Here is a 27,917-nt window from a genome sequence, read left to right as displayed (position 1 = left end):
GTGGTAGTAGTGATGATGGTAGTAGTGATGATGGTAGTAGTGATGATGGTAGTAGTGATGATAGTGATGGTGGTGGTAAAGCACCTATTTAGCTTTAAATCATCCTCTCAATATTTAATGGTCAATTACCATGTGTGATCAAGTAGCCTACCAATTATGTTTTTAAAGGCGCAATCTGTAATTGATACATCCATTTTTGGACATTTAAAATATTGATATGCAGTGCATTCAGACATTATTCAGACCGTTATTCAGATTATTCTTGACTTTTTCCACATTTTGTTACGTTACAACATTATTCTAAAATTTGACTCATCAAAATTTACTCATCAAAATTTTCACTCATCAATCTACACACAATATCCCGCAATGACCCATTTTTTTTGTTGCAAATTTAAATATATAAAAAAATGAAATATCACATTTACATAAGTATTCAGACCCTTTACTCAGTACTTTGTTGAAGCATCTTTGGCAGTGATTACAGCATCGAGTCTTCTTGGATATGATGCTACAAGCTTGGTACACCTGTATTTGGGGAGTTTCTCCCATTCTTCTCTGTAGATCCTCTCAAGCTCTGTCAGGTTGGATGGGGAGCGTTGCTGATCAGATCTCTCCAGAGATGTTCGATCAGGTTCTGGAGCAGGTTTTCATCAAGGATCTCTCTGTACTTTGCTCCGTTCATCTTTCCCTCGATCCTGACTAGTCTCCCAGTCCCTGTCCCTGCCGCTGAAAAACATCCCCACAACATGGATCTGCCGCCACCATGCTTCACCGTAGGGATGGTGCCACCACCATGCTTCACCGTAGGGATGTTGCCACCACCATGCTTTACTGTAGGGATGGTGCCAGGTTTCCTCCAGAAGTGACGCTTGGCATTCAGGCCAAAGAGTTCCATCTTGATTTCATCAGACCAAAGAATCTTGTTTCTCATGGTCTGAGAGTCTTTAGGTGCCTTTTGGCAAACTCCAAGTGGGCTATTATGTGCCTTTTACTGAGGAGTGGCTTCCGTCTGACCACACAACCATAAAGGCCTGATTGGTGGAGTGCTGCAGAGATGGTTGTCCTTCTGGAAGGTTCTCCCATCTCCACAGAGGAACTCTAGAGCTCTGTCAGAGTGACCATCGAGTTCTTGGTCACTTCCCTGACCAAGGCCCTTCTCCCCCGACTGCTCAGTTTGGCCGGGTGGCCAGCTCTAGGAAGAGTCTTGGTGGTTCCAACATTCTTCCATTTAAGAACGATGGAGGCCACTGTGTTCTTGGGGACCTTCAATGCTGCATAAATGTTTTGGTACCCTTCCCCAGATCTGTGCCTTGACACAATCATGTCCCTCATGGCTTGGTTTTTGCTCAGACATTCACTGTCAACTGTGGGACCTTATATAGACAGGTGCCTTTCCAAATCATGTAGAATCATATTGCGTTTACGACAGGTGGACTCCAATCACGTTGTAGAAACATCTCAAGGATGATCAATGGAAACAGGATACACTTGAGCTCAATGTTGAGTCTCATAGAAAAGGGTCTGAATACTTATGTAAATAAGGTATTTTTTAATTGAATTGTGTTTTTGCTTTGTCATTATGGGGATTGTGTGTAGATTGACAAGGAAAAATAAGTAATTTTATCAATTTTAGAATAAGTAGCAGAAGCAAGAGTAGCAGCAACAGTAACAGTAGCAGCAACAGTAGTAGTAGCAGTAACAGTAGTAACTGTAGTCGTAGTAGAAGTAGTAGTAACAGTAACAGTAACAGTAACTGTAGTAGTAGTAGTAGTAGTAGTAGCAGTAGCAGTAGTAGTAACTGTAGTAGTAGTAGCAGTAGCCGTAGTAGTAACTGTTGTAGCAGTAGTAGTAGTAGTAGTAGTAGTAGTAGTAGCAGTAGCAGTAATAGTAGTAGTAGTAGAAGCAGTAGCAGTAACTGTAGTAGTAGTAGCAGTAGCAGTAGTAGTAGTAGCATAGTAGTATAAATAAGGTGTCTGTTTTTTATTATAGATACATTTTCAAAAATGTTTTTTTTTTAAGTTTTGGGTTTTCATTATAGGCTATTGTGTGTCGATTGCTGACGATTTGCTTTTATCTAATACATTTTAGAATAAGGCTGTAACGTAACAAAATGTGGAAAAAGTCAAGGGGTCTGAATACTTTCCGAAGCGACTGTATGTGCATTGATCCTTCACGAATATTACTTGTAAATGGCTCATGAGCTTAGTTCAACTGTAAGTACCCTTATCAGAACCCAACATTTTAGCTTATCTTACTGTATAGCCTCAAAACATGGCTAATACTATCCTTTTGATATCATGGGTGGTCAGTCCCTTGCATATATAGCTGTCTTTGCTTATATTGAGAGTGGTTTCATTTCTCCTGCCCCATCCCCCAGCTCTTCACAAAAACAGTTTTGAATTGCAAACAACTTTGCAAAAAAAAGTGAAAAAAAAGATTGCATCTTGACATTTTATCCAATGGGGTAAATCATATTAAATATTAAATCATATTAAATCATATGAATTTAATGTATCTCAACGGCTTTATGAATACAACAGGAAATAGTCAGGGAAATAACAAAGAACATCACTGTCGATCTCAGGTTATTGAGGTATATACTATTTTTCACAAAATATTTGTTTTCAAATTAGAAATGATACTTGTATGTGAATGGCATAATGGGTAAAGCAATGAAAAGAAAGATCGCACTCCTTATGTCGGCCATCTTGACAATGTTCTGGCTATCAATGGATATCTATAGATTTTTTATAAATATTGTATCAATGTGTCTGTTCTGCTCCTCCTGTGTGCTAAGAACTCTTGACTCAGGAGCTGTTCTAGTTGGTAAGATAGTGCAAACAGATCTGGGACCAGGCTACAAGGAAAGCCTAAAAACAGACTGATTGCCCATGGTTCTGTGTTCTAGAACCTAAAGACTGATTGCCCATGGTTCTGTGTTCTAGAACCTAAAGACTGATTGCCCATGGTTCTGTGTTCTAGAACCTAAAGACTGATTGCCCATGGCTCTGGGTTCCAATAATCAGACAAAATACTGACTTGTAGTCAGTTGCAGGTTCCCGTGGCAACACCAGTGGCTGATAGCACGGTGGTGGGGTGCAGACCTGGGTTCAAAGACTATTTGAAATCTTTCAAATACTTTTAGTGATTGCTTTAGTCTGCATAGATGGGCGGGGTTTAAACTTGCAACTCCTCTATTTATTCCATTATGCCAGGCAAGCTCAATCAAGCCCAGATAAAGTATTTGAAATGATTTTAAATGTTGTTTGAACCCAGGTCTAGGGGCCAATTCTGCATGGAACATTGTGACTTTCGTGTGACACGGCCAGCTAAGTGTTAACATTATCTAACTCAGCCCCGCTGGGTCACATTTAGTCTGTCTGTGCTTTGATAATTAGACGCCGTGAGGGGATTTCTGCTCTGTTTTGCCATCTCTGAATAGAATAATATGTATGTTCTGTATGTCTTCATTCAAGTACTCCAAAAACAGTATTTTTTTGCTCAAAGTGACAAAAAAACATTCTAGAAGACATTCTAGAGGCTTCTTTTCGACAACATGATAAACATTCTAGAAGACATTCTAGAGGCTTCTTTTCGACAACATGATAAACATTCTAGAAGACATTCTAGGGGCTTCTTTTCGACAACATGATAAACATTCTAGAAGACATTCTAGAGGCTTCTTTTCGACAACATGATAAACATTCTTTCTGTCTCTCTTTTTTTTAAACCAACAACCTCCTTCCAAGTAGTTTGGCATGGAATAAATCATTCAGTCTACCACAGCAAGCAAACAAACAGTACCATTTCAATAGGCTGCGACCCCAAATGGTATCATATCTCCTCCAGAGTTCACTACCTTTGACCAGGTCCTACAGGGGGATAATTTGTCCAGAAGTTAAGAGGAATTTATATTAGTTATGTTGGGCCCTGGTCAAAAGTAGTGCTTTAGGAGATAGGCTACCGTTTCATGAAGTCAGAACCAACAAACAAAACAGTCCACATTTCACCTCTTGCCTTTTAATATAAAGGTTTAGAGTGTAAAGACTAAGGCCTCTGCATATCCAGAACATAAAACAAACCAGCCAAAATAAACAATAAAATTGGATTAACATTAAAATCAAATCAAAACAAACAAAAACGCAGACATACAGATCTATTCAGAAAGATCTGGACTGGTTCCCAAGAAGTGGAGTGGATCAGGTGACTGGTGGATCAGGTGGTTGGTGGATCAGGTGGTTGGTGGATCCGGTGGTTGGTGGATCAGGTGGTTGGTGGATCAGGTGGTTGGTGGATCTGGTGGTTGGTGGATCTGGTGGTTGGTGGATCAGGTGACTGGTGGATCAGGTGGTTGGTGGATCAGGTGGTTGGTGGATCCGGTGGTTGGTGGATCAGGTGGTTGGTGGATCTGGTGGTTGGTGGATCTGGTGGTTGGTGGATCAGGTGACTGGTGGATCAGGTGGTTGGTGGATCAGGTGGTTGGTGGATCCGGTGGTTGGTGGATCAGGTGGTTGGTGGATCTGGTGGTTGGTGGATCTGGTGGTTGGTGGATCAGGTGACTGGTGGATCAGGTGACTGATGGATCAGGTGGTTGGTGGATCAGGTGGTTGGTGGATCCGGTGGTTGGTGGATCAGGTGGTTGGTGGATCAGGTGGTTGGTGGATCAGGTGGTTGGTGGATCAGGTGGTTGGTGGATCTGGTGGTTGGTGGATCAGGTGACTGGTGGATCCGGTGGTTGGTGGATCAGGTGACTGGTGGATCCGGTGGTTGGTGGATCCGGTGAATGGTGGATCCGGTGGTTGGTGGATCAGGTGGTTGGTGGATCAGGTGACTGGTGGATCAGGTGGTTGGTGGATCAGGTGACTGGTGGATCAGGTGGTTGGTGGATCAGGTGACTGGTGGATCAGGTGGTTGGTGGATCAGGTGGTTGGTGGATCAGTTGACTGGTGGATCAGGTGGTTGGTGGATCAGGTGGTTGGTGGATCAGGTGACTGGTGGATCAGGTGACTGGTGGATCAGGTGAATGGTGGATCAGGTGGTTGGTGGATCAGGTGGTTGGTGGATCAGGTTGTTGGTGGATCAGGTGAATGGTGGATCAGGTGGTTGGTGGATCAGGTGAATGGTGGATCAGGTGACTGGTGGATCAGGTGAATGGTGGATCAGGTGACTGGTGGATCAGGTGGTTAGTAGATCAGGTGGTTGGTGGATCAGGTGGTTGGTGGATCAGGTGACTGATGGATCAGGTGACTGATGGATCAGGTGTTGGTGGATCAGGTGGTTGGTGGATCAGGTGAATGGTGGATCAGGTGACTGGTGGATCAGGTGGTTGGTGGATCAGGTGGTTGGTGGATCAGGTGGTTGGTGGATCAGGTGACTGATGGATCAGGTGGTTGGTGGATCAGGTGAATGGTGGATCAGGTGAATGGTGGATCAGGTGGTTGGTGGATCAGGTGGTTGGTGGATCAGGTGGTTGGTGGATCAGGTGGTTGGTGGATCAGGTGACTGATGGATCAGGTGGTTGGTGGATCAGGTGAATGGTGGATCAGGTGAATGGTGGATCAGGTGGTTGGTGGATCAGGTGGTTGGTGGATCAGGTGGTTGGTGGATCAGGTGGTTGGTGGATCAGGTGACTGATGGATCAGGTGGTTGGTGGATCAGGTGGTTGGTGGATCAGGTGGTTGGTGGATCAGGTGGTTGGTGGATCAGGTGACTGGTGGATCAGGTGGTTGGTGGATCAGGTGGTTGGTGGATCAGGTGAATGGTGGATCAGGTGACTGGTGGATCAGGTGACTGGTGGATCAGGTGGTTGGTGGATCAGGTGGTTGGTGGATCAGGTGGTTGGTGGATCAGGTGAATGGTGGATCAGGTGGTTGGTGGAGCCGGTGACTGGTGGATCCGGTGACTGGTGGATCCGGTGACTGATGGATCAGGTGGTTGGTGGATCAGGTGTTTGGTGGATCAGATGGTTGGTGGATCAGGTGATTGGTGCCGAATCCCCACTCGGCTGTATTCATCAGTGCCAAACATTTTGCAACGGAAATCGTAAAACAACTGTTTCTTATTGGACCGGCTCAGGTAGTCTCTCCCTGTTTCGGCCCGTTTGTTTTCATTTGGTGCCTAATGAACACACCCCTGCGGTCCTCCGTCCGTGTCTACGGGAGTGGTGTCACCGTCTGTGTTACCTCCTCTCCTCCCTCACCCCATGAGGTAACTGTGTGTTTCTGAAAATAATCCCCTTGTCAGTAAATCCACCAATCATCTTCCCTCGTCCCTACGCATGTTTCCCACCCCTTCCTGTTGCAGAAGGAATTGAGTCGCTGACACAGGAAGTCCAGACAGGAAGTACACACACCTGCTGGCAGGGGACATTGTGAGGGCGTGTGGTAGTGAGGGCGTGTGGTAGTGAGGGCGTGTGGTAGTGAGGGCGTATTGACTTGCGTAGTAGTGAGGGCGTGTGGTAGTGAGGGCGTATTGACTTGCGTGGTAGTGAGGGCGTGTGGTAGTGAGGGCGTGTGGTAGTGAGGGCGAGCAGTGGCTTCACTACTAGTCAGTTGTCCACCTTCACAGGGCCTGAGTCAGGGTTAGATGGTTCCTCCATGCTGGGCTCTACAATGGGGTCAACAGGCTCTACAATGGGGTCAACAGGCTCTACCTTGGGGTCAACAGGCTCTAACCTGGGGTCAACAGCCTCTGCCCTGGGGTCAACGGGCTCTACCCTGGGGTCAACAAGCTCTGCCCTGGGATCAACAGGCGCTGCCCTGGGGTCAACAGGCTCTATCCTGGGGTCAACAGGCTCTGCCCTGGGGTCAACAGGCGCTGCCCTGGGGTCAACAGGCTCTATCCTGGGGTCAACAGGCTCTGACGGAGCCCACACTCCTCTCACTCCACTGTCCTCCTCCTCTCCATTCACTATCTTCTCCCACTGGCCAAGGTTCTCCCTGTGGAAAAACAATCATACTAGGATCAAAAGACCAGTAGGAAGACAGTGTGTGTGTGTGTGTGTGTGTGTGTGTGTGTAGTCTATGTAATATATGGTGTGTGTAGTCCATGTAATATATGGTGTGTAGTCTATATAATATATGGTGTGTAGTCTATATAATATATGGTGTGTAGTCTATATAATATATGGTGTGTAGTCTATATAATATATGGTGTGTGTAGTCTATATAATATATGGTGTGTAGTCTATGTAATATATGGTGTGTAGTCTATATAATATATGGTGTGTAGTCTATGTAATATATGGTGTGTAGTCTATATAATATATGGTGTGTAGTCTATGTAATATATGGTGTGTGTAGTCTATGTAATATATGGTGTGTAGTCTATATAATATATGGTGTGTGTAGTCTATGAAATATATGGTGTGTGAAGTCTATGTAATATATGGTGTGTGTAGTCTATGGTGTGTAGTCTATGTAATATATGGTGTGTGTAGTCTGTGGTGTGTAGTCTATGTAATATAAGGTGTGTAATCTATGTAATGTATGGTGTGTAGTCTATGTAATATATGGTGTGTAGTCTATATAATATATGGTGTGTAGTCTATGTAATATATGGTGTGTAGTCTATGTAATATATGGTGTGTGTAGTCTGTGGTGTGTAGTCTATATAATATATGGTGTGTAGTCTATATAATATATGGTGTGTAGTCTATGTAATATATGGTGTGTAGTCTATATAATATATGGTGTGTAGTCTATATAATATATGGTGTGTAGTCTATGTAATATATGGTGTGTAGTCTGTAATATATGGTGTGTGTAGTCTGTGGTGTGTAGTCTATGTAATATATGGTGTGTGTAGTCTATGTAATATATGGTGTGTAGTCTATGTAATATATGGTGTGTGTAGTCTATGTAATATATGGTGTGTGTAGTCTATGTAATATATGGTGTGTGTAGTCTATGTAATATATGGTGTGTAGTCTATGTAATATATGGTGTGTAGTCTATATAATATATGGTGTGTAGTCTATGTAATATATGGTGTGTAGTCTATATAATATATGGTGTGTGTAGACTGTAATATTTGGTGTGTAGTCTATATAATATATGGTGTGTAGTCTATGTAATATATGGTGTGTAGTCTATATAATATATGGTGTGTAGTCTATATAATATATGGTGTGTAGTCTATATAATATATGGTGTGTGTAGTCTATGTAATATATGGTGTGTAGTCTATATAATATATGGTGTGTGTAGTCTATGTAATATATGGTGTGTAGTCTATATAATATATGGTGTGTGTAGTCTATGTAATATATGGTGTGTGTAGTCTATATAATATATGGTGTGTAGTCTATATAATATATGGTGTGTGTAGTCTATGTAATATATGGTGTGTAGTCTATGTAATATATGGTGTGTGTAGTCTATATAATATATGGTGTGTGTAGTCTATGTAATATATGGTGTGTAGTCTATATAATATATGGTGTGTAGTCTATATAATATATGGTGTGTAGTCTATGTAATATATGGTGTGTAGTCTATGTAATATATGGTGTGTGTAGTCTATATAATATATGGTGTGTAGTCTATATAATATATGGTGTGTAGTCTATATAATATATGGTGTGTGTAGTCTATGTAATATATGGTGTGTAGTCTATATAATATATGGTGTGTGTAGTCTATGTAATATATGGTGTGTAGTCTATATAATATATGGTGTGTGTAGTCTATGTAATATATGGTGTGTAGTCTATATAATATATGGTGTGTGTAGTCTATGTAATATATGGTGTGTGTAGTCTATGTAATATATGGTGTGTAGTCTATATAATATATGGTGTGTAGTCTATGTAATATATGGTGTGTGTAGTCTATGTAATATATGGTGTGTAGTCTATGTAATATATGGTGTGTGTAGTCTATATAATATATGGTGTGTAGTCTATGTAATATATGGTGTGTAGTCTATGTAATATATGGTGTGTGTAGTCTATATAATATATGGTGTGTAGTCTATGTAATATATGGTGTGTAGTCTATATAATATATGGTGTGTAGTCTATGTAATATATGGTGTGTAGTCATTTGTAATATATAGTCTATGTGTATTGTATGTTACTCACTTGCAGGCTTGTAGCAGAGGGCCAGAAGGGGGGAAGAGCTCAGATAAGGTGGTATAACATGGGAGTGCAACAGCATTGTAGAACCCCACCTACAGAAACACACAAGGAGAATGCATGTGGTTGGATAAGAACAACAATGTATTCCGACAATGACCTAAAAAAAGTCCACAGATCTGATGGGACTGGATGGGAAAGCAACATGATGTAAACTACGTGGAGTGGAGCTGTTGTTTCCACCTACACCTGTCTCAGGTCAGTAAAGGGGCGGGAACAAGGGGCACATCTTGCCAGAATGAGACGCAGCCTTGGTAATGTTCTTAGTGTGTGCGTGTGTGTGTGTGTAGTTCTTACCTGCCCCTGAGGAACCTCTTCCTTCTTATCTCTGTCCATCATAGGGATGGGCTGTATACCTATCTTCTTCATCTCATCCCCCTGTAGAGGAGAGGAGGAAGAGGAGGAGGAGGAGAGGAGGAGGAGGAGGAGGAGGAGGAGGAGGAGGAGGGAGAGAGGAGGAGGAGAGGAGGAGGAGGGGAGGAAGAGGAGGAGGAGGAGGAGGAGGGAGAGAGGAGGAGGAGAGGAGGGAGAGAGGAGGAGGAGAGGAGGGAGAGAGGAGGAGGGAGAGAGGAGGAGGAGGAGGGAGAGAGGAGGAGGAGGAGGGAGAGAGGAGGAGGAGGAGAGGAGGGAGAGAGGAGGAGGAGGGGGGAGAGAGGAGGAGGAGGGGGGAGAGAGGAGGAGGAGGAGGGAGAGAGGAGGAGAAGGAGGGAGAGAGGAGGAGGAGGAGGAGGAGAGGAGGAGGAGGAGGAGGGAGGGAGAGAGGAGGAGAGGAGGAGGAGGAGGAGAGGAGGAGGAGGGAGAGAGGAGGAGGAGGAGGAGGAGGAGGAGGAGAGGAGGAGGATTCATAACCCATTCATTCATAATCCATTCGTAACCCAATCATTCATAACCCATTAATTCATAATCCATTAATTCATAATCCATTCATAACTCATTCATAATTAATTCATACCCCATTCATTCATAATCCATCCATTCATAATTAATTCATAACCCATTCATTCTTAATCCATTCATAACCCATCCATTCATAACACATTCATTCATAATCCATTCATAACCCATTCATTCATAATTCATACATAACCCATTCATTCATAATCCATTCATAACCCATTCACAATTCATTCATAACCCATTCATTCATTCATAATTCATTCATTCATTCATTCATAACCCATTCATTCATAATTCATTCATTCATAATTCATTCATATTACATAGACCACACACCAATTCATTCGTTATTAATGAATTGATGAACTCTTTACAACAGTAATATTGTAGTACACTCTTAGAAAAGAAGGTGCTACCTAGAACTACAAAGGGTTCTTCAATTGTCCCCATAGGATAACCCTCTGAAAATATATATTTTTGTTCCAAGTGGAACACTTCCGCTAATACAATGTTCTACGTGGAACCCTTTCACCATCAAAGTGTTCTACCTGGAACCTAAAAAGGTTCTCTTTTGGGGACAAACAATGAACCCTTTTGGTGGTTGAGTGTGGTGAGTTATACTACTGTACCTCAGCCCAGAACTCAGCGTAGATATCATTGGCTGTGAGTCGCGTGATTGGCCACAGCTTGGTAACGGAACACAGGTCACATGCTGTCATCATCAGACCAATCACACGGTCCCTGGGGAAAGAGAAGTAGTTGTTTTTATTTATTTATGATTTATTTATATCTACAGTGCATTCAGAATGTATTCAGACCCCTTGATTTTCCCCACATTTTGTTACATACAGCCTTATTCTAAAATGGATTAAATAAATAAAAAACCCTCATCAATCTACACACGACCCGAAGCACACAGCCAAGACATCGCAGGAGTGGCTTCGGGAAAAGTCTCTGAATGTCCTTGAGTGGCCCAGCCAGAGCCCAGACTTGAACCTGATTGAAAATCTCTGGAGAGACCTGAAAATAGCTGTGCAACGACGCTCCCCATCCAACCTGGCAGAGCTTGAGAGGATCTGCAGAGAAGAGAGAACCTCCCCAAATACAGGTGTGCCAAGCTTGTAGTGTCATACCCAAGAAGACTCAAGGCTGTAATCGCTGTCAAAGGTGCTTCAACAAAGTACTGAGTAAAGGGTCTGAATACTGATGTAAATGTAATATTTCATTCATTTATTTTTTTTACGTTTGCAAAAATGTCTAAAAAGCAGTTTTTGCTTTGTTATTATGGGGTATTGTGATGTCATTATGGGGTATTGTGATGTCATTATGGGGTATTGTGATGTCATTATGGGGTATTGTGATGTCATTATGGGTTATTGTGATGTCATTATGGGGTATTGTGATGTCATTATGGGGTATTGTGTGTAGATTGATGAGGAAAAAAAGCTATTTAATTTTAGAATAAGGCTGTAACAAAATGTGGAAAAAGTCAAGGGGTCTGAATACTTACCTAATGCACTGTATTTCCAGATGCATGAGAATGAGTGTAGTTGTGCCCTGATTCGATTAGTCTTTTCTAACTGATGTCATGCTGACCCAAACCACCGTGATGCTGACCCAAACCACTGTGATGCTGACCCAAACCACCGTGATGCTGACCCTAACCACCGTGATGCTAACCCAAACCACTGTGATGCTGACCCAAAACACCGTGATGCTGACCCAAAACACAGTGATGCTGACACAAACTACAGTGATGCTGACCCAAACCACCATGATGCTGACCCAAACCACAGTGCTGCTGACCCAAAACCACAGTGATGCTGACCCAAACCACCGTGATGCTGACCTAAAACACAGTGATGCTGACCCAAACCACCGTGATGCTGACCCAAATCACCATGATGCTGATCCAAAACACAGTGATGCTGACACAAACTACAGTGATGCTGACCCAAACCACCATGATGCTGACCCAAACCACAGTGCTGCTGACCCAAAACCACAGTGATGCTGACCCAAACCACCGTGCTGCTGACCCAAACCACCGTGATGCTGACCCAAACCACCGTGATGCTGACCCAAACCACCGTGATGCTGACCCAAACCATCGTGTTGCTGACACAAACCACCGTGATGCTGACCCAAACCACCGTGATGCTGACCCAAACCACCGTGATGCTGACCCAAACCATCGTGCTGCTGACCCAAACCACAGTGATGCTGACCCAAACCACCGTGATTCTGAACCAAAACCACAGTGATGCTGACCCAAACCATCGTGCTGCTGACCCAAAACCACCGTGATGCTGACCCAAAACACAGTGATGCTGACCCAAAACACAGTGATGCTGACCCAAAACACAGTGATGCTGACCCAAAACACAGTATGCTGACCCAAAACACAGTGATGCTGACCCAAAACCACAGTGCTGCTGACCCAAAACCACCATGATGCTGACCCAAAACACAGTGATGCTGACCCAAAACACAGTGATGCTGACCCAAAACACAGTGATGCTGACCCAAAACACTGTGATGCTGACCCAAAACACAGTGATGCTGACCCAAAACACTGTGTGATAAAATCGTTTTTTTCTCTCTTTACGTTGACCTGTTCAGCACGGTTCCCGTAACTATAGTGGATGTGTAACCATGGTAGCTCAGTAAGCTTGGTCTGATTTGGCTTGGTTCAGTTCAGCTATTTAGTGTGAGAGCTCTTATTTACCCTGTGACATGTGCCGGTGGTTGTTGCGGTCCAGTGTGTGTGTGACCTCTAACCTGTGTTGGTGGTTGTCCAGGTCCAGTGTGTGTGTGTGTGTGTGTGTGTGTTGTGACCACTAACCTGTGTTAGTGGTTGTTGCGGTCCAGTGTGTGTGTGTGTGTGTGTGTGTGTGTGTGTGACCTCTGACCTGTGTTGGTGGTTGTCCAGGTCCAGTGTGTGTGTGTGTGTGACCTCTGACCTGTTTTGGTGGTTGTCCAGGTCCAGTGTGTGTGTGTGTGTGTGTGTGTGTGTGTGTGTGTGACCACTAAGCTGTGTTGGTGGTTGTTGCGGTCCAGTGTGTGTGTGTGTGTGTGTGTGTGTGACCTCTGACCTGTGTTGGTGGTTGTCCAGGTCCAGATCTCCAGTGCTCAGTAGTTCAGCTAGCTGTTTGCGGTTGCCGAAGTAGAGCGCCAGGTCTGTAGCGATGATGGCCTTGTGGATGACCTCTAGAACTTGCTCGTACTCAATGGAAGTCAGGTTGGAGAAAATATTGTGCCCTTCCAGCTATGGGAAACAAAGAGATCAATAAAAAGCAAAAGCTCTGCTTATGAGGCGTTCGGCTCAGCTAGGCTTAGGAGGGATAGCCAGAGGGTACGACCTGAGGCGGAGAAGTAGGTCGTTTAACGTTGGTGTAGGTAGGAATACCTCATGGACTTTAACATTGGGGGTAGCTAGGAATACCTCATGGACTTTAACATTGGGGGTAGCTAGGAATACCTCATGGACTTTAACATTGGGGGTAGCTAGGAATACCTCATGGACTTTAACATTGGGGGTTAGCTAGGAATAGTTCAGGGACTTTAACATTGGGGGTAGCTAGGAATACCTCATGGACTTTAACATTGGGGGTAGCTAGGAATACCTCATGGACTTTAACATTGGGGGTTAGCTAGGAATACCTCATGGACTTTAACATTGGGGGTAGCTAGGAATACCTCATGGACTTTAACATTGGGGGTAGCTAGGAATACCTCATGGACTTTAACATTGGGGGTAGCTAGGAATACCTCATGGACTTTAACATTGGGGGTTAGCTAGGAATAGTTCAGGGACTTTAACATTGGGGTAGCTAGGAATAGTTCAGGGACTTTAACATTGGGGGTTAGCTAGGAATAGTTCAGGTACTTTAACATTGGGGGTTAGCTAGGAATAGTTCAGGGACTTTAACATTGGGGTAGCTAGGAATAGTTCAGGGACTTTAACATTGGGGTAGCTAGGAATAGTTCAGGGACTTTAACATTGGGGTAGCTAGGAATAGTTCAGGGACTTTAACATTGGGGGTAGCTAGGAATACCTCATGGACTTTAACATTGGGGGTAGCTAGGAATAGTTCAGGGACTTTAACATTGGGGGTGGCTAGGAATAGTTCAGGGACTTTAACGTTGGGGGGTAGCTAGGAATACCTCAGGGACTTTAACGTTGGGGGTTAGCTAGGAATAGTTCAGGGACTTTAACATTGGGGGTAGCTAGGAATAGTTCAGGGACTTTAACGTTGGGGGGTAGCTAGGAATACCTCAGGGACTTTAACGTTGGGGGTTAGCTAGGAATAGTTCAGGGACTTTAACATTGGGGGTAGATAGGAATAGTTCAGGGACTTTAACGTTGGGGGTAGCTAGGAATAGTTCAGGGACTTTAACATTGGGGGTTAGCTAGGAATAGTTCAGGGACTTTAACGTTGGGGGTAGCTAGGAATACCTCTCAGGGCTGGGGTCAATATAAGAAGTAAATTGAAATTCTAATTTAAAGGCTATCTATTATCAATTTCTCAATAAACTTAAAAGTAAAAGCTATTTATTTCCCACTTTTTAAGTTTTCAATTCAATGAAAATGTGAATGAATTATGAATTATGAATTGACCCCAACCCTGACATTTGGGAGGACAAGGATTCAAGGTGCATGATCATCATCTACCAATGATAAAGATTTGATTGGGATGTGACACAGGTGAATAACAATGTGTGTGTGTTTGTGTGAGTGTGTGGTATAACAGTGTGTGGTATAACACACACACACACACACACACACACACACACACACTGCTGTATAGGGCAGCTATAGAGTGTGTGTGTGTGTGATGATTTTTCTGTGTAACATTGTAGTGTTGATTCAGTAATAGTGAAATTAACACTCAATGGTGTAGAAGAACTGTTAACAACCCAAGTTATTATTTACAGAGTAGATATAGGTAGATAGGTAGAGTAAAACAGCCAATCATTAGCATTTTCCCAGCATGCTGCAATGCAGCTTGACTTTTAATTAAGGATTGGTTTTAATATCTGTGTTTTTGCATTGAGTATCCCAAAAAAAAGTGTTAAACAAATCAAAATATATTTTATATTTAAGATTATTCAAAGCAGCCATCCTTTGCCTTGATGACAGCTTTGCACAATCTTGGCATTCTCTCAACCAGCTTCACGAGGTAGTCACCTGGAATGCATTTGAATTAGCAGGTGTGCCCTGTTAAAAGCTAATTTGTGGAATTTCTTTCCTTGTTAAAACGTTTGAGCCAATCAGTTGTGTTGTGACAAGGTAGGGGTGGTATACAGAAGATACCCCTATAACCAAAGAGAAACGACAGTCCATCATTACTTTAAGACATGATGTCCATATGGAACATTTCAAGAACTTTGAAAGTCTCTTCAAGTGCAGTCACAGAAACCATCAAGCGCTGTGATGAAACTGGCTCTCATGAGGACCGCCACAGGAATGGAAGACCCAGAGTTACCTCTGCTGCAGAGGATAAGGTCATTGGAGTTACCAGCCTCAGAAATTGCAGCCCAAATAAATGCTTCACAGAGTTCAAGTAACAGACACATCTCAACATCAACTGTTCAGAGGAGACGGTGTGAATCAGGCCTTCATGGTCGAATTGCTGTAAAGAAACCACTACTAAAGGACACCAATAATAAGAAGAGACTTGCTTGGGCCAAGATACACGAGCAATGGACATTAGACCGGTGGAAATCTGTCTTTTGGTCTGGAGTCCAAATTTGCTGTGTCTTTGTGAGATGCAGAGTAGGTGAATGGATGATCTCTGCATGTGTGGTTTCCAACGTAAAGCTTGCAGGAGGAGGTGTGGGGTTGCTTTGCTGGGGACACTGTGATTTATTTAGAATTGAAGGCACACTTAACCAGCATGGCTACCACAGTATTCTGCAGCGATATACCATCCCATCTGTTTTGCGCTTAGTGGGACTATCATTTGTTTTTCAACAGGACAATGATCCAACACACCTCCAGGCTGTGTAAGGGCTATTTGACCAAGAAGGAGAGTGAAGGAGTGTTGCATCAGATGACCTGGCCTCCACAGTCACCCGACTTCAACCCAATTGAGATGGTTAGGGATGAGTTAAACTGCAGAGTGAAGGAAAAGCAGCCAACAAGTGCTCACCATATGTGGGAACTCCTTCAAGACTGTTGGAAAAGCATTCCAGGTGAAGCTGGTTGAGAGAATGTCAAGTGTGTGCAAAGCTGTCATCAAGTCAAAGGGATTCTTCTACTTTGAAGAATCTCAAATATAAAATGTAAAAAAAAAACTGTACTTTTGACTGGTACTGAATATAATGTATTGTCATAAAGTAAAATTTTTAAGATAACATTCGCCCCCTTATCTCACCTTATTTGCTCACATCGTATATAGACTTGTTTCTACTGTATTATTGACTGTATGTTTGTTTTTACTCCATGTGTAACTCTGTGTCGTTGTATCTGTCGAACTGCTTTGCTTTATCTTGGCCAGGTCGCAATTGTAAATGAGAACTTGTTCTCAACTTGCCTACCTGGTTAAATAAAGGTGTTCTCAACTTGCCTACCTGGTTAAATAAAGGTGTTCTCAACTTGCCTACCTGGTTAAATAAAGGTGTTCTCAACTAGCCTACCTGGTTAAATAAATGTGGGAAAAAAAGTAACTCTACAATTCAATCAAAAAGAAAATGCACCATGGGAAATATGCAAATGAGGCTTTAAATCATACAGTGTTATAACAACACCCAACATGACTTACTGTAACAGTGTTAATCTGTTACATTACAGAGTGTTCCATTAACACCCAAAATGTAACCTTATAATCAGAGTATGTTTTACACTCTGTAGACCATTTGTGATCTGAGGTAGTGTGTAAAATGAACTCTTTGAGTGTGGATTGAACACTGCAAAAATGCACTGTGTACACACGCTCTGTGTGTGCCCATGTGTGGTATTCCTACCTGGTGGATGGATACAGTCTGGGAGAAGTGGTAGTCCTACCTGGAGGATGGATACAGTCTGGGAGAAGTGGTAGTCCTACCTGGTGGATGGATACAGTCTGGGAGAAGTGGTGTTCCTACCTGGTGGATGGATACAGTCTGGGAGAAGTTGTAGTCCTACCTGGTGGATGGATACAGTCTGGGAGAAGTGGTATTCCTACCTGGAGGATGGATACAGTCTGGGAGAAGTGGTATTCCTACCTGGAGGATGGATACAGTCTGGGAGAAGTGGTGTTCCTACCTGGTGGATGGATACAGTCTGGGAGAAGTGGTGTTCCTACCTGGTAGATGGATACAGTCTGGGAGAAATGGTGTGTCCTACCTGGTGGATGGATACAGTCTGGGAGAAGTGTTATTCCTACCTGGTAGATGGATACAGTCTGGGAGAAGTGGTATTCCTACCTGGAGGATGGATACAGTCTGGGAGAAGTGGTATTCCTACCTGGAGGATGGATACAATCTGGGAGAAGTGGTGTGTCCTACCTGGTGGATGGATACAGTCTGGGAGAAGTGGTAGTCCTACCTGGTGGATGGATACAGTCTGGGAGAAGTGGTGTTCCTACCTGGTGGATGGATACAGTCTGGGAGAAGTGTTATTCCTACCTGGTGGATGGATACAGTCTGGGAGAAGTGGTATTCCTACCTGGAGGATGGATACAGTCTGGGAGAAGTGGTATTCCTACCTGGTGGATGGATACAGTCTGGGAGAAGTGGTATTCCTACCTGGTGGATGGATACAGTCTGGGAGAAGTGGTATTCCTACCTGGAGGATGGATACAGTCTGGGAGAAGTGGTATTCCTACCTGGAGGATGGATACAGTCTGGGAGAAGTGGTATTCCTACCTGGTGGATGGATACAGTCTGGGAGAAGTGTTATTCCTACCTGGTGGATGGATACAGTCTGGGAGAAGTGGTATTCCTACCTGGAGGATGGATACAGTCTGGGAGAAGTGGTATTCCTACCTGGAGGATGGATACAGTCTGGGAGAAGTGGTGTGTCCTACCTGGTGGATGGATACAGTCTGGGAGAAGTGGTAGTCCTACCTGGTGGATGGATACAGTCTGGGAGAAGTGGTATTCCTACCTGGTGGATGGATACAGTCTGGGAGAAGTGGTGTGTCCTACCTGGTGGATCGATACAGTCTGGGAGAAGTGGTATTCCTACCTGGTGGATGGATACAGTCTGGGAGAAGTGGTGTGTCCTACCTGGTGGATGGATACAGTCTGGGAGAAGTGGTAGTCCTACCTGGAGGATGGATACAGTCTGGGAGAAGTGGTAGCCCTACCTGGAGGATGGATACAGCCTGGGAGAAGTGGTATTCCTACCTGGTGGATGGATACAGTCTGGGACAAGTGGTATTCCTACCTGGTGGATGGATAGAGTCTGGGAGAAGTGGTAGTCCTACCTGGTGGATGGATACAGTCTGGGAGAAGTGGTAGTCCTACCTGGAGGATGGATAAAGTCTGGGAGAAGTGGTAGTCCTACCTGGTGGATGGATACAGTCTGGGAGAAGTGGTAGTCCTACGTGGAGGATGGATACAGTCTGGGAGAAGTGGTAGTCCTACCTGGAGGATGGATACAGTCTGGGAGAAGTGGTAGTCCTACCTGGAGGATGGATACAGTCTGGGAGAAGTGGTAGTCCTACCTGGAGGATGGATACAGTCTGGGAGAAGTGGTGCTGCTCCATTGTAGACGTGCTGTACAAGGCAGCTAGAGGATGGTCAAACTTCTGCAGGTAGGTGTTACTGTATCCTCGATGGTCCAGATCATGACATAGACAGGCTATCAGCAGACCCTTCTTCTGTTGATGGGGGAGAGGATGCGGGAGAGAGGATAGGGGAAGAGAGAGAAAGGATGGGGAGAGAGAGAAGATAGGGGGAGAGACAGCGTGGATAGGGGGAGAGAGAGAGAGGATAGGGGGAGAGAGAGAGGATAGGGGGAGAGAGAGGATGGGGGAGAGAGAGAGGAGATAGGAGAGAGAGAGGATAGGGGGAGAGAGAAGATAGGGGGAGAGAGAGGATGGGGGAGAGAGAGAGGGGATAGGGGAGAGAGAGAGGATAGGGGGAGAGAGCGGATAGGGGGAGAGAGAGAGAGGAGAGGGAGAGAAAGAGGATAGGGGAGAGATAGAGAGAGAGGATAGGGAGAGAGAGGATAGGGGGAGTGAGAGGGGATAGGGGAGAAAGAGTGGATAGGGGGTGAGAAAGAGAGGATAGAGAGAGAAAGAGGATAGGGGAGAGATGAGAGAGGATAGAGGGAGTGAGAGAGGATAGGGGGAGAGAGAGGATAGGGGAGAGAGAGAGAGAATATAGGGAGAGAGAGGATAGGGGGAGAGAGAGAGAGGATAGGGGGAGAGAGAGAGAGGGTAGGGGGAGAGAGAGGATAGGGAGAGAGAGAGGATGGGGGAGTGAGAGAGGATAGGGGGAAAGAGAGGATAGGGGAGAGAGAGAGAGGATAGGGAGAGAAAGAGGATAGGGGAGAGATAGAGAGAGGATAGAGGGAGTGAGAGAGGATAGGGGGAGAGAGAGAGGATAGGGGGAGAGAGTGAGGATAGGGGAGAGAGAGATGATAGGGGAGAGAGGATAGGGGGAGAGAGAGAGGATAGGGGAGAGAGAGAGACGATAGGGGGGAGAGAGAGAGGATAGGGGGAGTGAGAGAGGATGGGGGAGCGAGAAAGGATGGGGAGAGAGAGAGGATGGGGAAAGAGAGAATATAGGGGGAGAGAGAGAGGATAGGGGGAGAGAGAGGATAGGGAGAGAGAGAGAGAGAGAGAGAGAGTGAGAGAGAGGATGGGGAGAGAGAGGATGTGGAGAGAGAGGATGGGGGAGAGAGAAAGAGAGGATTTGGGGGAAGAGAGAGAGAGGATGGTGAGAGAGAGGATGGGGGAGAGAGAAAGAGAGGATTTGGGGAGAGAGAGAGAGAGGATGGGGAGAGAGAGGATGGGGGAGAGAGAAAGAGAGGGTTTGGGGGGAGAGAGAGAGAGAGGATGGGGGAGAGAGAGGATGGGGGAGAGAGAAAGAGAGGATTTGGGGGGAGAGAGAGAGAGGATAGGGGAGAGAGAGGATGGGGGAGAGAGAGGATGTGGAGAGAGAGGATGGGGGAGAGAGAAGAGAGGATTTGGGGGGAGAGAGAGAGAGAGGATAGGGGACAGAGAGAAAGAGAGGATTTGGGGGGAGAGAGAGAGAGAGGATAGGGGACAGAGAGAGGATGGGGGAGAGAGAGAGAGAGGATTTGGGGGGCGAGAGAGAGAGAGGATAGGGGACAGAGAGAGGATGGGGGAGAGAGAGAGAGAGAGGATTTGGGGGGAGAGAGAGAGCGAGGATAGGGGAGAGAGAGAGAGAGGATAGGGGGGGAGAGAGAGAGAGGATAGGGAGAGAGAGAGAGAGAGAGGATAGGGAGGAGAGAGAGAGAGGATAGGGGACAGAGAGGATAGGGGACAGAGAGGATAGGGGACAGAGAGGATAGGGGACAGAGAGAGAGGATAGGGGACAGAGAGAATGGGGGAGAGAGAGAGAGAGAGGATAGGGGACAGAGAGGATAGGGGACAGAGAGGATAGGGGACAGAGAGGATAGGGGACAGAGAGGATAGGGGACAGAGAAAGAGGATAGGGGACAGAGAGAATGGGGGAGAGAGAGAGAGAGGATAGGGGACAGAGAGAGGATAGGGGACAGAGAGAATGGGGGAGAGAGAGAGAGAGGATGGGGAGAGAGAGGATGGGGGAGAGAGAAAGAGAGGATTTGGGGGAGAGAGAGAGAGAGGATGGGGAGAGAGAGGATGGGGGAGAGAGAAAGAGAGGATTTGGGGGGAGAGAGAGAGAGGATAGGGGAGAGAGAGGATGGGGGAGAGAGAAAGAGAGGATTTGGGGGGAGAGAGAGAGAAAGAGGATAGGGGAGAGAGGATAGGGGGAGAGAGAGAGGATAGGGGACAGAGAGAGGATAGGGAGAGAGAGAGAGAGGATAGGGGACAGAGAGAGGATAGGGGACAGAGAGAGAGAGGATAGGGGACAGAGAGAGAGAAGATAGGGGACAGAGAGAGAGGGGATAGGGGACAGAGAGAGAGAGGATAGGGGACAGAGAGAGAGAGGATAGGGGACAGAGAGAGAAGAGGATAGGGAGAGAGAGAGAGAGGATAGGGGCCAGAGCTGAGGAGGATCGGGGAGAGAGAGAGAGCGGATCGGGAGAGAGAGAGAGCGGATTCGATGGGAGTTGAGCGAGGATAGGGGATGAGAGGCGGATAGGGGAGGCGAGTGAGGATAGGGGAATGAGAGAAGAGGATAGGGGAGAGAGGATAGGGGGGAGAGAGAGAGGATAGGGGAGAGGAGAGAGATGATAGGGGGGAGAGAGAGATGATTAGGGGGAGTGAGAGAGGATGGGGAGGCGAGAGGCTAGGGAGAGAGAGAGATGGGGAGGAGGGAAAGAGAGGATAGGGGGAGAGAGGAGAGGATAGGGGGAGAGAGAGGATAGGGAGAGGAGAGAGAGAGAGCGTAGAGTGAGAGAGAGGATGGGGAGAGCGAGGATGTGGAGAGAGAGGATGGGGGGAGAGAGAAGAGAGGATTTGGGGGGAGAGAGAGAGAGAGGATGGGGAGGAGAGAGAGGATGGGGGAGAGAGAAAGAGAGGATTTGGGGGGAGAGAGAGAGAGAGGATGGGGAGAGAGAGGATGGGGGAGAGAGAAAGAGAGGATTTGGGGGGAGAGAGAGAGAGAGAGGATGGGGAGAGAGAGGATGGGGGAGAGAGAAAGAGAGGATTTGGGGGGAGAGAGAGAGAGAGGATAGGGGAGAGAGAGGATGGGGGAGAGAGAGGATGTGGAGAGAGAGGATGGGGGAGAGAGAAAGAGAGGATTTGGGGGGAGAGAGAGAGAGAGGATAGGGGACAGAGAGAAAGAGAGGATTTGGGGGAGAGAGAGAGAGAGGATAGGGGACAGAGAGAGGATGGGGGAGAGAGAGAGAGAGGATTTGGGGGGCGAGAGAGAGAGAGGATAGGGGACAGAGAGAGGATGGGGGAGAGAGAGAGAGAGAGGATTTGGGGGGAGAGAGAGAGCGAGGATAGGGGAGAGAGAGAGAGAGGATAGGGGGGAGAGAGAGAGGATAGGGAGAGAGAGAGAGAGAGAGGATAGGGAGAGAGAGAGAGAGGATAGGGGACAGAGAGGATAGGGGACAGAGAGGATAGGGGACAGAGAGAGAGGATAGGGGACAGAGAGAATGGGGGAGAGAGAGAGAGGAGGATAGGGGACAGAGAGGATAGGGGACAGAGGATAGGGGACAGAGAGGATAGGGGACAGAGAAAGAGGATAGGGGACAGAGAGAATGGGGGAGAGAGAGGGAGAGGATGGGGAGAGAGAGGATGGGGGAGAGAGAAAGAGAGGATTTGGGGGGAGAGAGAGAGAGAGGATTGGGGAGAGAGAGGATGGGGGAGAGAGAAAGAGAGGATTTGGGGAGAGAGAGGAGAGAGGATAGGGGAGAGAGAGGATGGGGGAGAGAGAAAGAGAGGATTTGGGGGGAGAGAGAGAAAGAGGATAGGGGAGAGAGGATAGGGGGAGAGAGAGAGGATAGGGGACAGAGAGAGGATAGGGAGAGAGAGAGAGAGGATAGGGGACAGAGAGAGGATAGGGGACAGAGAGAGAGAGGATAGGGGACAGAGAGAGAGAGGATAGGGGACAGAGAGAGAGAGGATAGGGGACAGAGAGAGAGAGGATAGGGGACAGAGAGAGAGAGGATAGGAAACACTCTAAAGTTTCCAAAACTGTCAAAATATTGTCTGTGAGTATAACAGAACTGATATTGCAGGGGAAAATCTGAGGAAAATCCATCCAGGAAGTGTTGTTTTTCTGAAACCTTTTTCATTGAAATCCTCCATTTAAAGGGATATCAACCAGATTCCTTTCCCTATGGCTTCCACAAGGTGGCTTTTATCCTGAAAAATGAGCGAGAATGATCACATCGTGTCAGTGGATAGCCAGATGTCCTTAGATTTGTTCATGCGTGCGCCACTGGAGCGAGACCTTTTCTCTCTCTCTCCTATCTCTCCGTCTGGCTGAAATATGATCAATTATTTATTGTAAAAACAACCTGAGGCTTGGTTATAAAAAAACGTTTCACATGTTTCTACGAACTTTACGGATACTATTTGGAATGTTCGTCTGCCCGTCGTGACGAGCCTGTGGATTACTAAACAAAACGCGCCAACCAAATGGAGGTTTTTGGAAATAAAAATAATCTTTTTCGAACAAAACAACATTTATTGTGTAACTGGGAGTGTCGTGAGTGCAAACATACGAAGATCATCAAAGGTAAGCGATTCACTGTATTGAATTTTTTTACTTTCGTGACCAATCTACTTTGCTGTTTGAAATGTTTTGTCTGCTGAGAGACCTTACATAAACGCTTGGTTTGCTTTCACCACAAAGCTTTTTTGAAATCTGACATGCAGGTGGATTAACAACAAGCTAAACTGTGTTTTGGTATATTGCACTTGTGATTTCATGAAAATTTAATATTTGTAGTAATTTAATTTGAATTTGGCGCTCTGCATGTTGATGAAATGATCCCCCTAAAGGGATCTGTGCACCAAGATTAAATGACTGAATTGGATGGATTTGACCGCAACTTTAATCTTTCTGAACCTTTATTTGAACTCTTGACTGACTGTGTTATTGACACACTGATGCACCGACGGACAGACAGGCAGGCAGGCAGGCAGACAGACAGAGAGACGGACGGACAGGCAGGCAGGCGGGGAGACAAACAGAGAGACAAACAGACAGACAGACAGAGACGGACGGAAGGACAGACAGGCAGGCGGGGAGACAAAACAGAGAGACAAACAGGCGGGCAGACAGACAGGCGGACAGACAGACAGACAGGCGGGCAGACAGACAGACAGAGAGAGAGACATACCTCTATTTCAGTGAAGATGCCGGTGGTCTTCTGCAGTATGGCATACATACAGTGAGCCACGTTCACCGCATGTTTCCAGTTATGGTAGGGAACACGCCGATAATTCTTCCTCACAGACATTGTGAACCTGCACAACTTCTCCAGCTCAAAACTAGAAGGAGGAGGGGGGGGGGAGAGGAGAGAGGATAGGGGGAGAGGAAGGGAGAGGATAGGGGTGAGAGACAGGATAGGGGGAGAGAGAGAGGATGGGAGAGAGAGAGAGGATGGGGGAGAGAGAGGATAGTGGGAGAGAGATAGAGGATAGGGGAGAGGAAGGGAGAGGATAGGGGTGAGAGGAAGGGAGAGGATAGGGGTGAGAGAGAGAGGATGGTGGGAGAGAGAGGATAGGGGAGAGAGATAGAGGATAGGGGAGAGGAAGGGAGAGGATAGGGGGAGAGGAAGGGAGAGGATAGGGGTGAGAGATAGAGGATGGGGAGAGAGATAGAGGATAGGGGAGAGGAAGGGAGAGGATAGGGGTGAGAGAGAGGATAGGGGAGAGAGAGAGTGGATGGGGAGAGAGATAGGATAGGGGGAGAGGATAGGGATAGGATGGGAGAGAGATAGAGGATAGGGGAGAGGAAGGGAGAGGATAGGGGTGAGAGAGAGAGGATAGGGGAGAGAGAGAGAGGATGGGGAGAGGTAGGGAGAGGAAGGGAGAGGATAGGGGTGAGAGAGAGAGGATAGGGGAGAGAGATAGAGGCTCGGGGGAGAGGAAGGGAGAGGATAGGGGTGAGAGAGAGAGGATAGGGGAGAGAGAGGATGGGGAGAGGTAGGGAGATGATAGGAGAGAGAGATAGAGGATGGGGGAGAGGTAGGGAGAGGATAGGGAGAGGTAGAGAGAGACAGCAACATAGTTAGACCAAAACATGAGAAAAGTGAAAGCATGGATGTCATCAACTGATTCTAAACAGGGTGGGGAGGAGAAAGAGAGGGGGAGAGAAAGAGAGAGAGGATTGGGGGAGAGGTAGGGAGAGGATGGGGAGAGAGAGAGAGAGAGAGAAGAGGGTCTGAGGTCATCTGCCTTTCGTCTAAAGAGCAGGAATCCAGACTTCAACAAAGTAATTAAATACAGGCATTGCATCCAACAAGAAACCTGGTATAGAGGAGAGGAACCCACTGGTTGCCCTCTAGGTTACAGAGTGCTGGTAGTCCCATCCACCAAACTACCAGGTGGGTGGTATAGAGGAGATGGACCCACTGGTTGCCCTCTAGGTTACAGAGAGCTGGTAGTCCCATCCACCAAACTACCAGGTGGGTGGTATAGAGGAGATGGACCCACTGGTTGCCCCCTAGGATACAGAGAGCTGGTAGTCCCATCCACCAAACTACCAGGTGGGTGGTATAGAGGAGACAGACCCACTGGTTGCCCTCTAGGTTACAGAGAGCTGGTAGTCCATCCACCACACTACCAGGTGGGTGGTATAGAGGAGACGGACCCACTGGTTGCCCTCTAGGTTACAGAGAGCTGGTAGTCCCATCCACCACACTACCAGGTGGGTGGTATAGAGGAGACGGACCTACTGGTTGCCCTCTAGGTTACAGAGTGCTGGTAGTCCCATCCACCACACTACCAGGTGGGAAACATGGTATAAGGGAGACGGACCCACTGGTTTCCCTCTAGGTTACAGAGAGCTGGTAGTCCCATCCACCACAGTACCAGGTGGGTGGTATAGAGGAGACAGACCCACTGGTTGTCCTCTAGGTTACAGAGAGCTGGTAGTCCCACCACACTAACAGGTGGGTGGTATAAGGGAGACGGACCCACTGGTTTCCCTCTAGGTTACAGGGTGCTGGTAGTCCCATCCACCAAACTACCAGGTGGGTGGTATAGAGGAGATGGACCCACTGGTTGTCCTCTAGGTTACAGAGAGCTGGTAGTCCCACCACACTAACAGGTGGGTGGTATAAGGGAGACGGACCCACTGGTTGTCCTCTAGGTTACAGAGAGCTGGTAGTCCCACCACACTACCAGGTGGGTGGTATAGAGGAGATGGACCCACTGGTTGCCCTCTAGGTTACAGAGAGCTGGTAGTCCCATCCACCAAACTACCAGGTGGGTGGTATAGAGGAGATGGACCCACTGGTTGCCCCCTAGGATACAGAGAGCTGGTAGTCCCATCCACCAAACTACCAGGTGGGTGGTATAGAGGAGACAGACCCACTGGTTGCCCTCTAGGTTACAGAGAGCTGGTAGTCCATCCACCACACTACCAGGTGGGTGGTATAGAGGAGACGGACCCACTGGTTGCCCTCTAGGTTACAGAGAGCTGGTAGTCCCATCCACCACACTACCAGGTGGGTGGTATAGAGGAGACGGACCTACTGGTTGCCCTCTAGGTTACAGAGTGCTGGTAGTCCCATCCACCACACTACCAGGTGGGAAACATGGTATAAGGGAGACGGACCCACTGGTTTCCCTCTAGGTTACAGAGAGCTGGTAGTCCCATCCACCACAGTACCAGGTGGGTGGTATAGAGGAGACAGACCCACTGGTTGTCCTCTAGGTTACAGAGAGCTGGTAGTCCCACCACACTAACAGGTGGGTGGTATAAGGGAGACGGACCCACTGGTTTCCCTCTAGGTTACAGGGTGCTGGTAGTCCCATCCACCAAACTACCAGGTGGGTGGTATAGAGGAGATGGACCCACTGGTTGTCCTCTAGGTTACAGAGAGCTGGTAGTCCCACCACACTAACAGGTGGGTGGTATAAGGGAGACGGACCCACTGGTTGTCCTCTAGGTTACAGAGAGCTGGTAGTCCCACCACACTACCAGGTGGGTGGTATAGAGGAGATGGACCCACTGGTTGCCCTCTAGGTTACAGAGAGCTGGTAGTCCATCCACCACACTACCGGGTGGGTGGTATAGAGGAGATGGACCCACTGGTTGCCCTCTAGGTTACAGAGAGCTGGTAGTCCCATCCACCACACTACCAGGTGGGTGGTATAGAGGAGACAGACCCACTGGTTGTCCTCTAGGTTACAGAGAGCTGGTAGTCCCATCCACCACACTACCAGGTGTGAAACATGGTATAAGGGAGACGGACCCACTGGTTTCCCTCTAGGTTACAGAGAGCTGGTAGTCCCACCACACTAACAGGTGGGTGGTATAGAGGAGATGTACCCACTGGTTTCCCTCTAGGTTACAGAGAGCTGGTAGTCCCATCCACCAAACTACCAGGTGGGTGGTATAGAGGAGATGGACCCACTGGTTTCCCTCTAGGTTACAGAGAGCTGGTAGTCCCATCCACCACACTACCAGGTGGGTGGTATAGAGGAGATGGACCCACTGGTTGTCCTCTAGGTTACAGAAAGCTGGTAGTCCCACCACACTAACAGGTGGGTGGTATAAGGGAGACGGACCCACTGGTTTCCCTCTAGGTTACAGAGAGCTGGTAGTCCCATCCACAACACTACCAGGTGTGAAACAGGGAAGAGCAGACCCACTGGTTGTCCTCTAGGTTACAGAGAGCTGGTAGTCCCATCCACTACCAGGTGTGAAACAGGGAAGAGCAGACCCACTGGTTGTCCTCTAGGTTACAGAGAGCTGGTAGTCCCATCCACCACACTACCAGGTGGGTGGTATAGAGGAGATGGACCCACTGGTTGTCCTCTAGGTTACAGAGAGCTGGTAGTCCCATCCACTACCAGGTGTGAAACAGGGAAGAGCAGACCCACTGGTTGCCCTCTAGGTTACAGAGAGCTGGTAGTCCCATCCACCACACTACCAGGTGTGAAACAGGGAAGAGCAGACCCACTGGTTGCCCTCTAGGTTACAGAGAGCTGGTAGTCCCATCCACCACACTACCAGGTGGGTGGTATAGAGGAGATGGACCCACTGGTTGCCCTCTAGGTTACAGAGAGCTGGTAGTCCCATCCACTACCAGGTGTGAAACAGGGAAGAGCAGACCCACTGGTTGCCCTCTAGGTTACAGAGAGCTGGT

General features: G+C 46.9%; 1 protein-coding gene across 1 annotated transcript in view; it reads right to left on the bottom strand.

Moving 5' to 3' along the window:
- Positions 1-5,796: 5,796 nt before the first annotated feature.
- LOC116362712 (cAMP and cAMP-inhibited cGMP 3',5'-cyclic phosphodiesterase 10A-like) overlaps positions 5,797-27,917 on the bottom strand; it is a 57,303-nt gene continuing 35,182 nt past the window's right edge. The window contains exons 12-18 of the mRNA XM_031816832.1: positions 23,937-24,087; positions 18,691-18,846; positions 13,132-13,304; positions 10,666-10,777; positions 9,437-9,517; positions 9,086-9,174; positions 5,797-6,941 (exon numbers count right to left, since the gene is read on the bottom strand). Coding sequence (XP_031672692.1) covers positions 6,551-6,941; positions 9,086-9,174; positions 9,437-9,517; positions 10,666-10,777; positions 13,132-13,304; positions 18,691-18,846; positions 23,937-24,087 — 1,153 coding nt within the window. The 3' untranslated portion in view covers positions 5,797-6,550. The remainder of the gene's footprint in view (positions 6,942-9,085; positions 9,175-9,436; positions 9,518-10,665; positions 10,778-13,131; positions 13,305-18,690; positions 18,847-23,936; positions 24,088-27,917) is intronic.

The sequence above is a fragment of the Oncorhynchus kisutch genome, unplaced genomic scaffold (assembly GCF_002021735.2).
Source record: "Oncorhynchus kisutch isolate 150728-3 unplaced genomic scaffold, Okis_V2 scaffold878, whole genome shotgun sequence".
In the NCBI taxonomy this organism is placed as follows: domain Eukaryota; kingdom Metazoa; phylum Chordata; class Actinopteri; order Salmoniformes; family Salmonidae; genus Oncorhynchus; species Oncorhynchus kisutch.
This window is presented reverse-complemented; position numbering and strand designations above follow the sequence as displayed.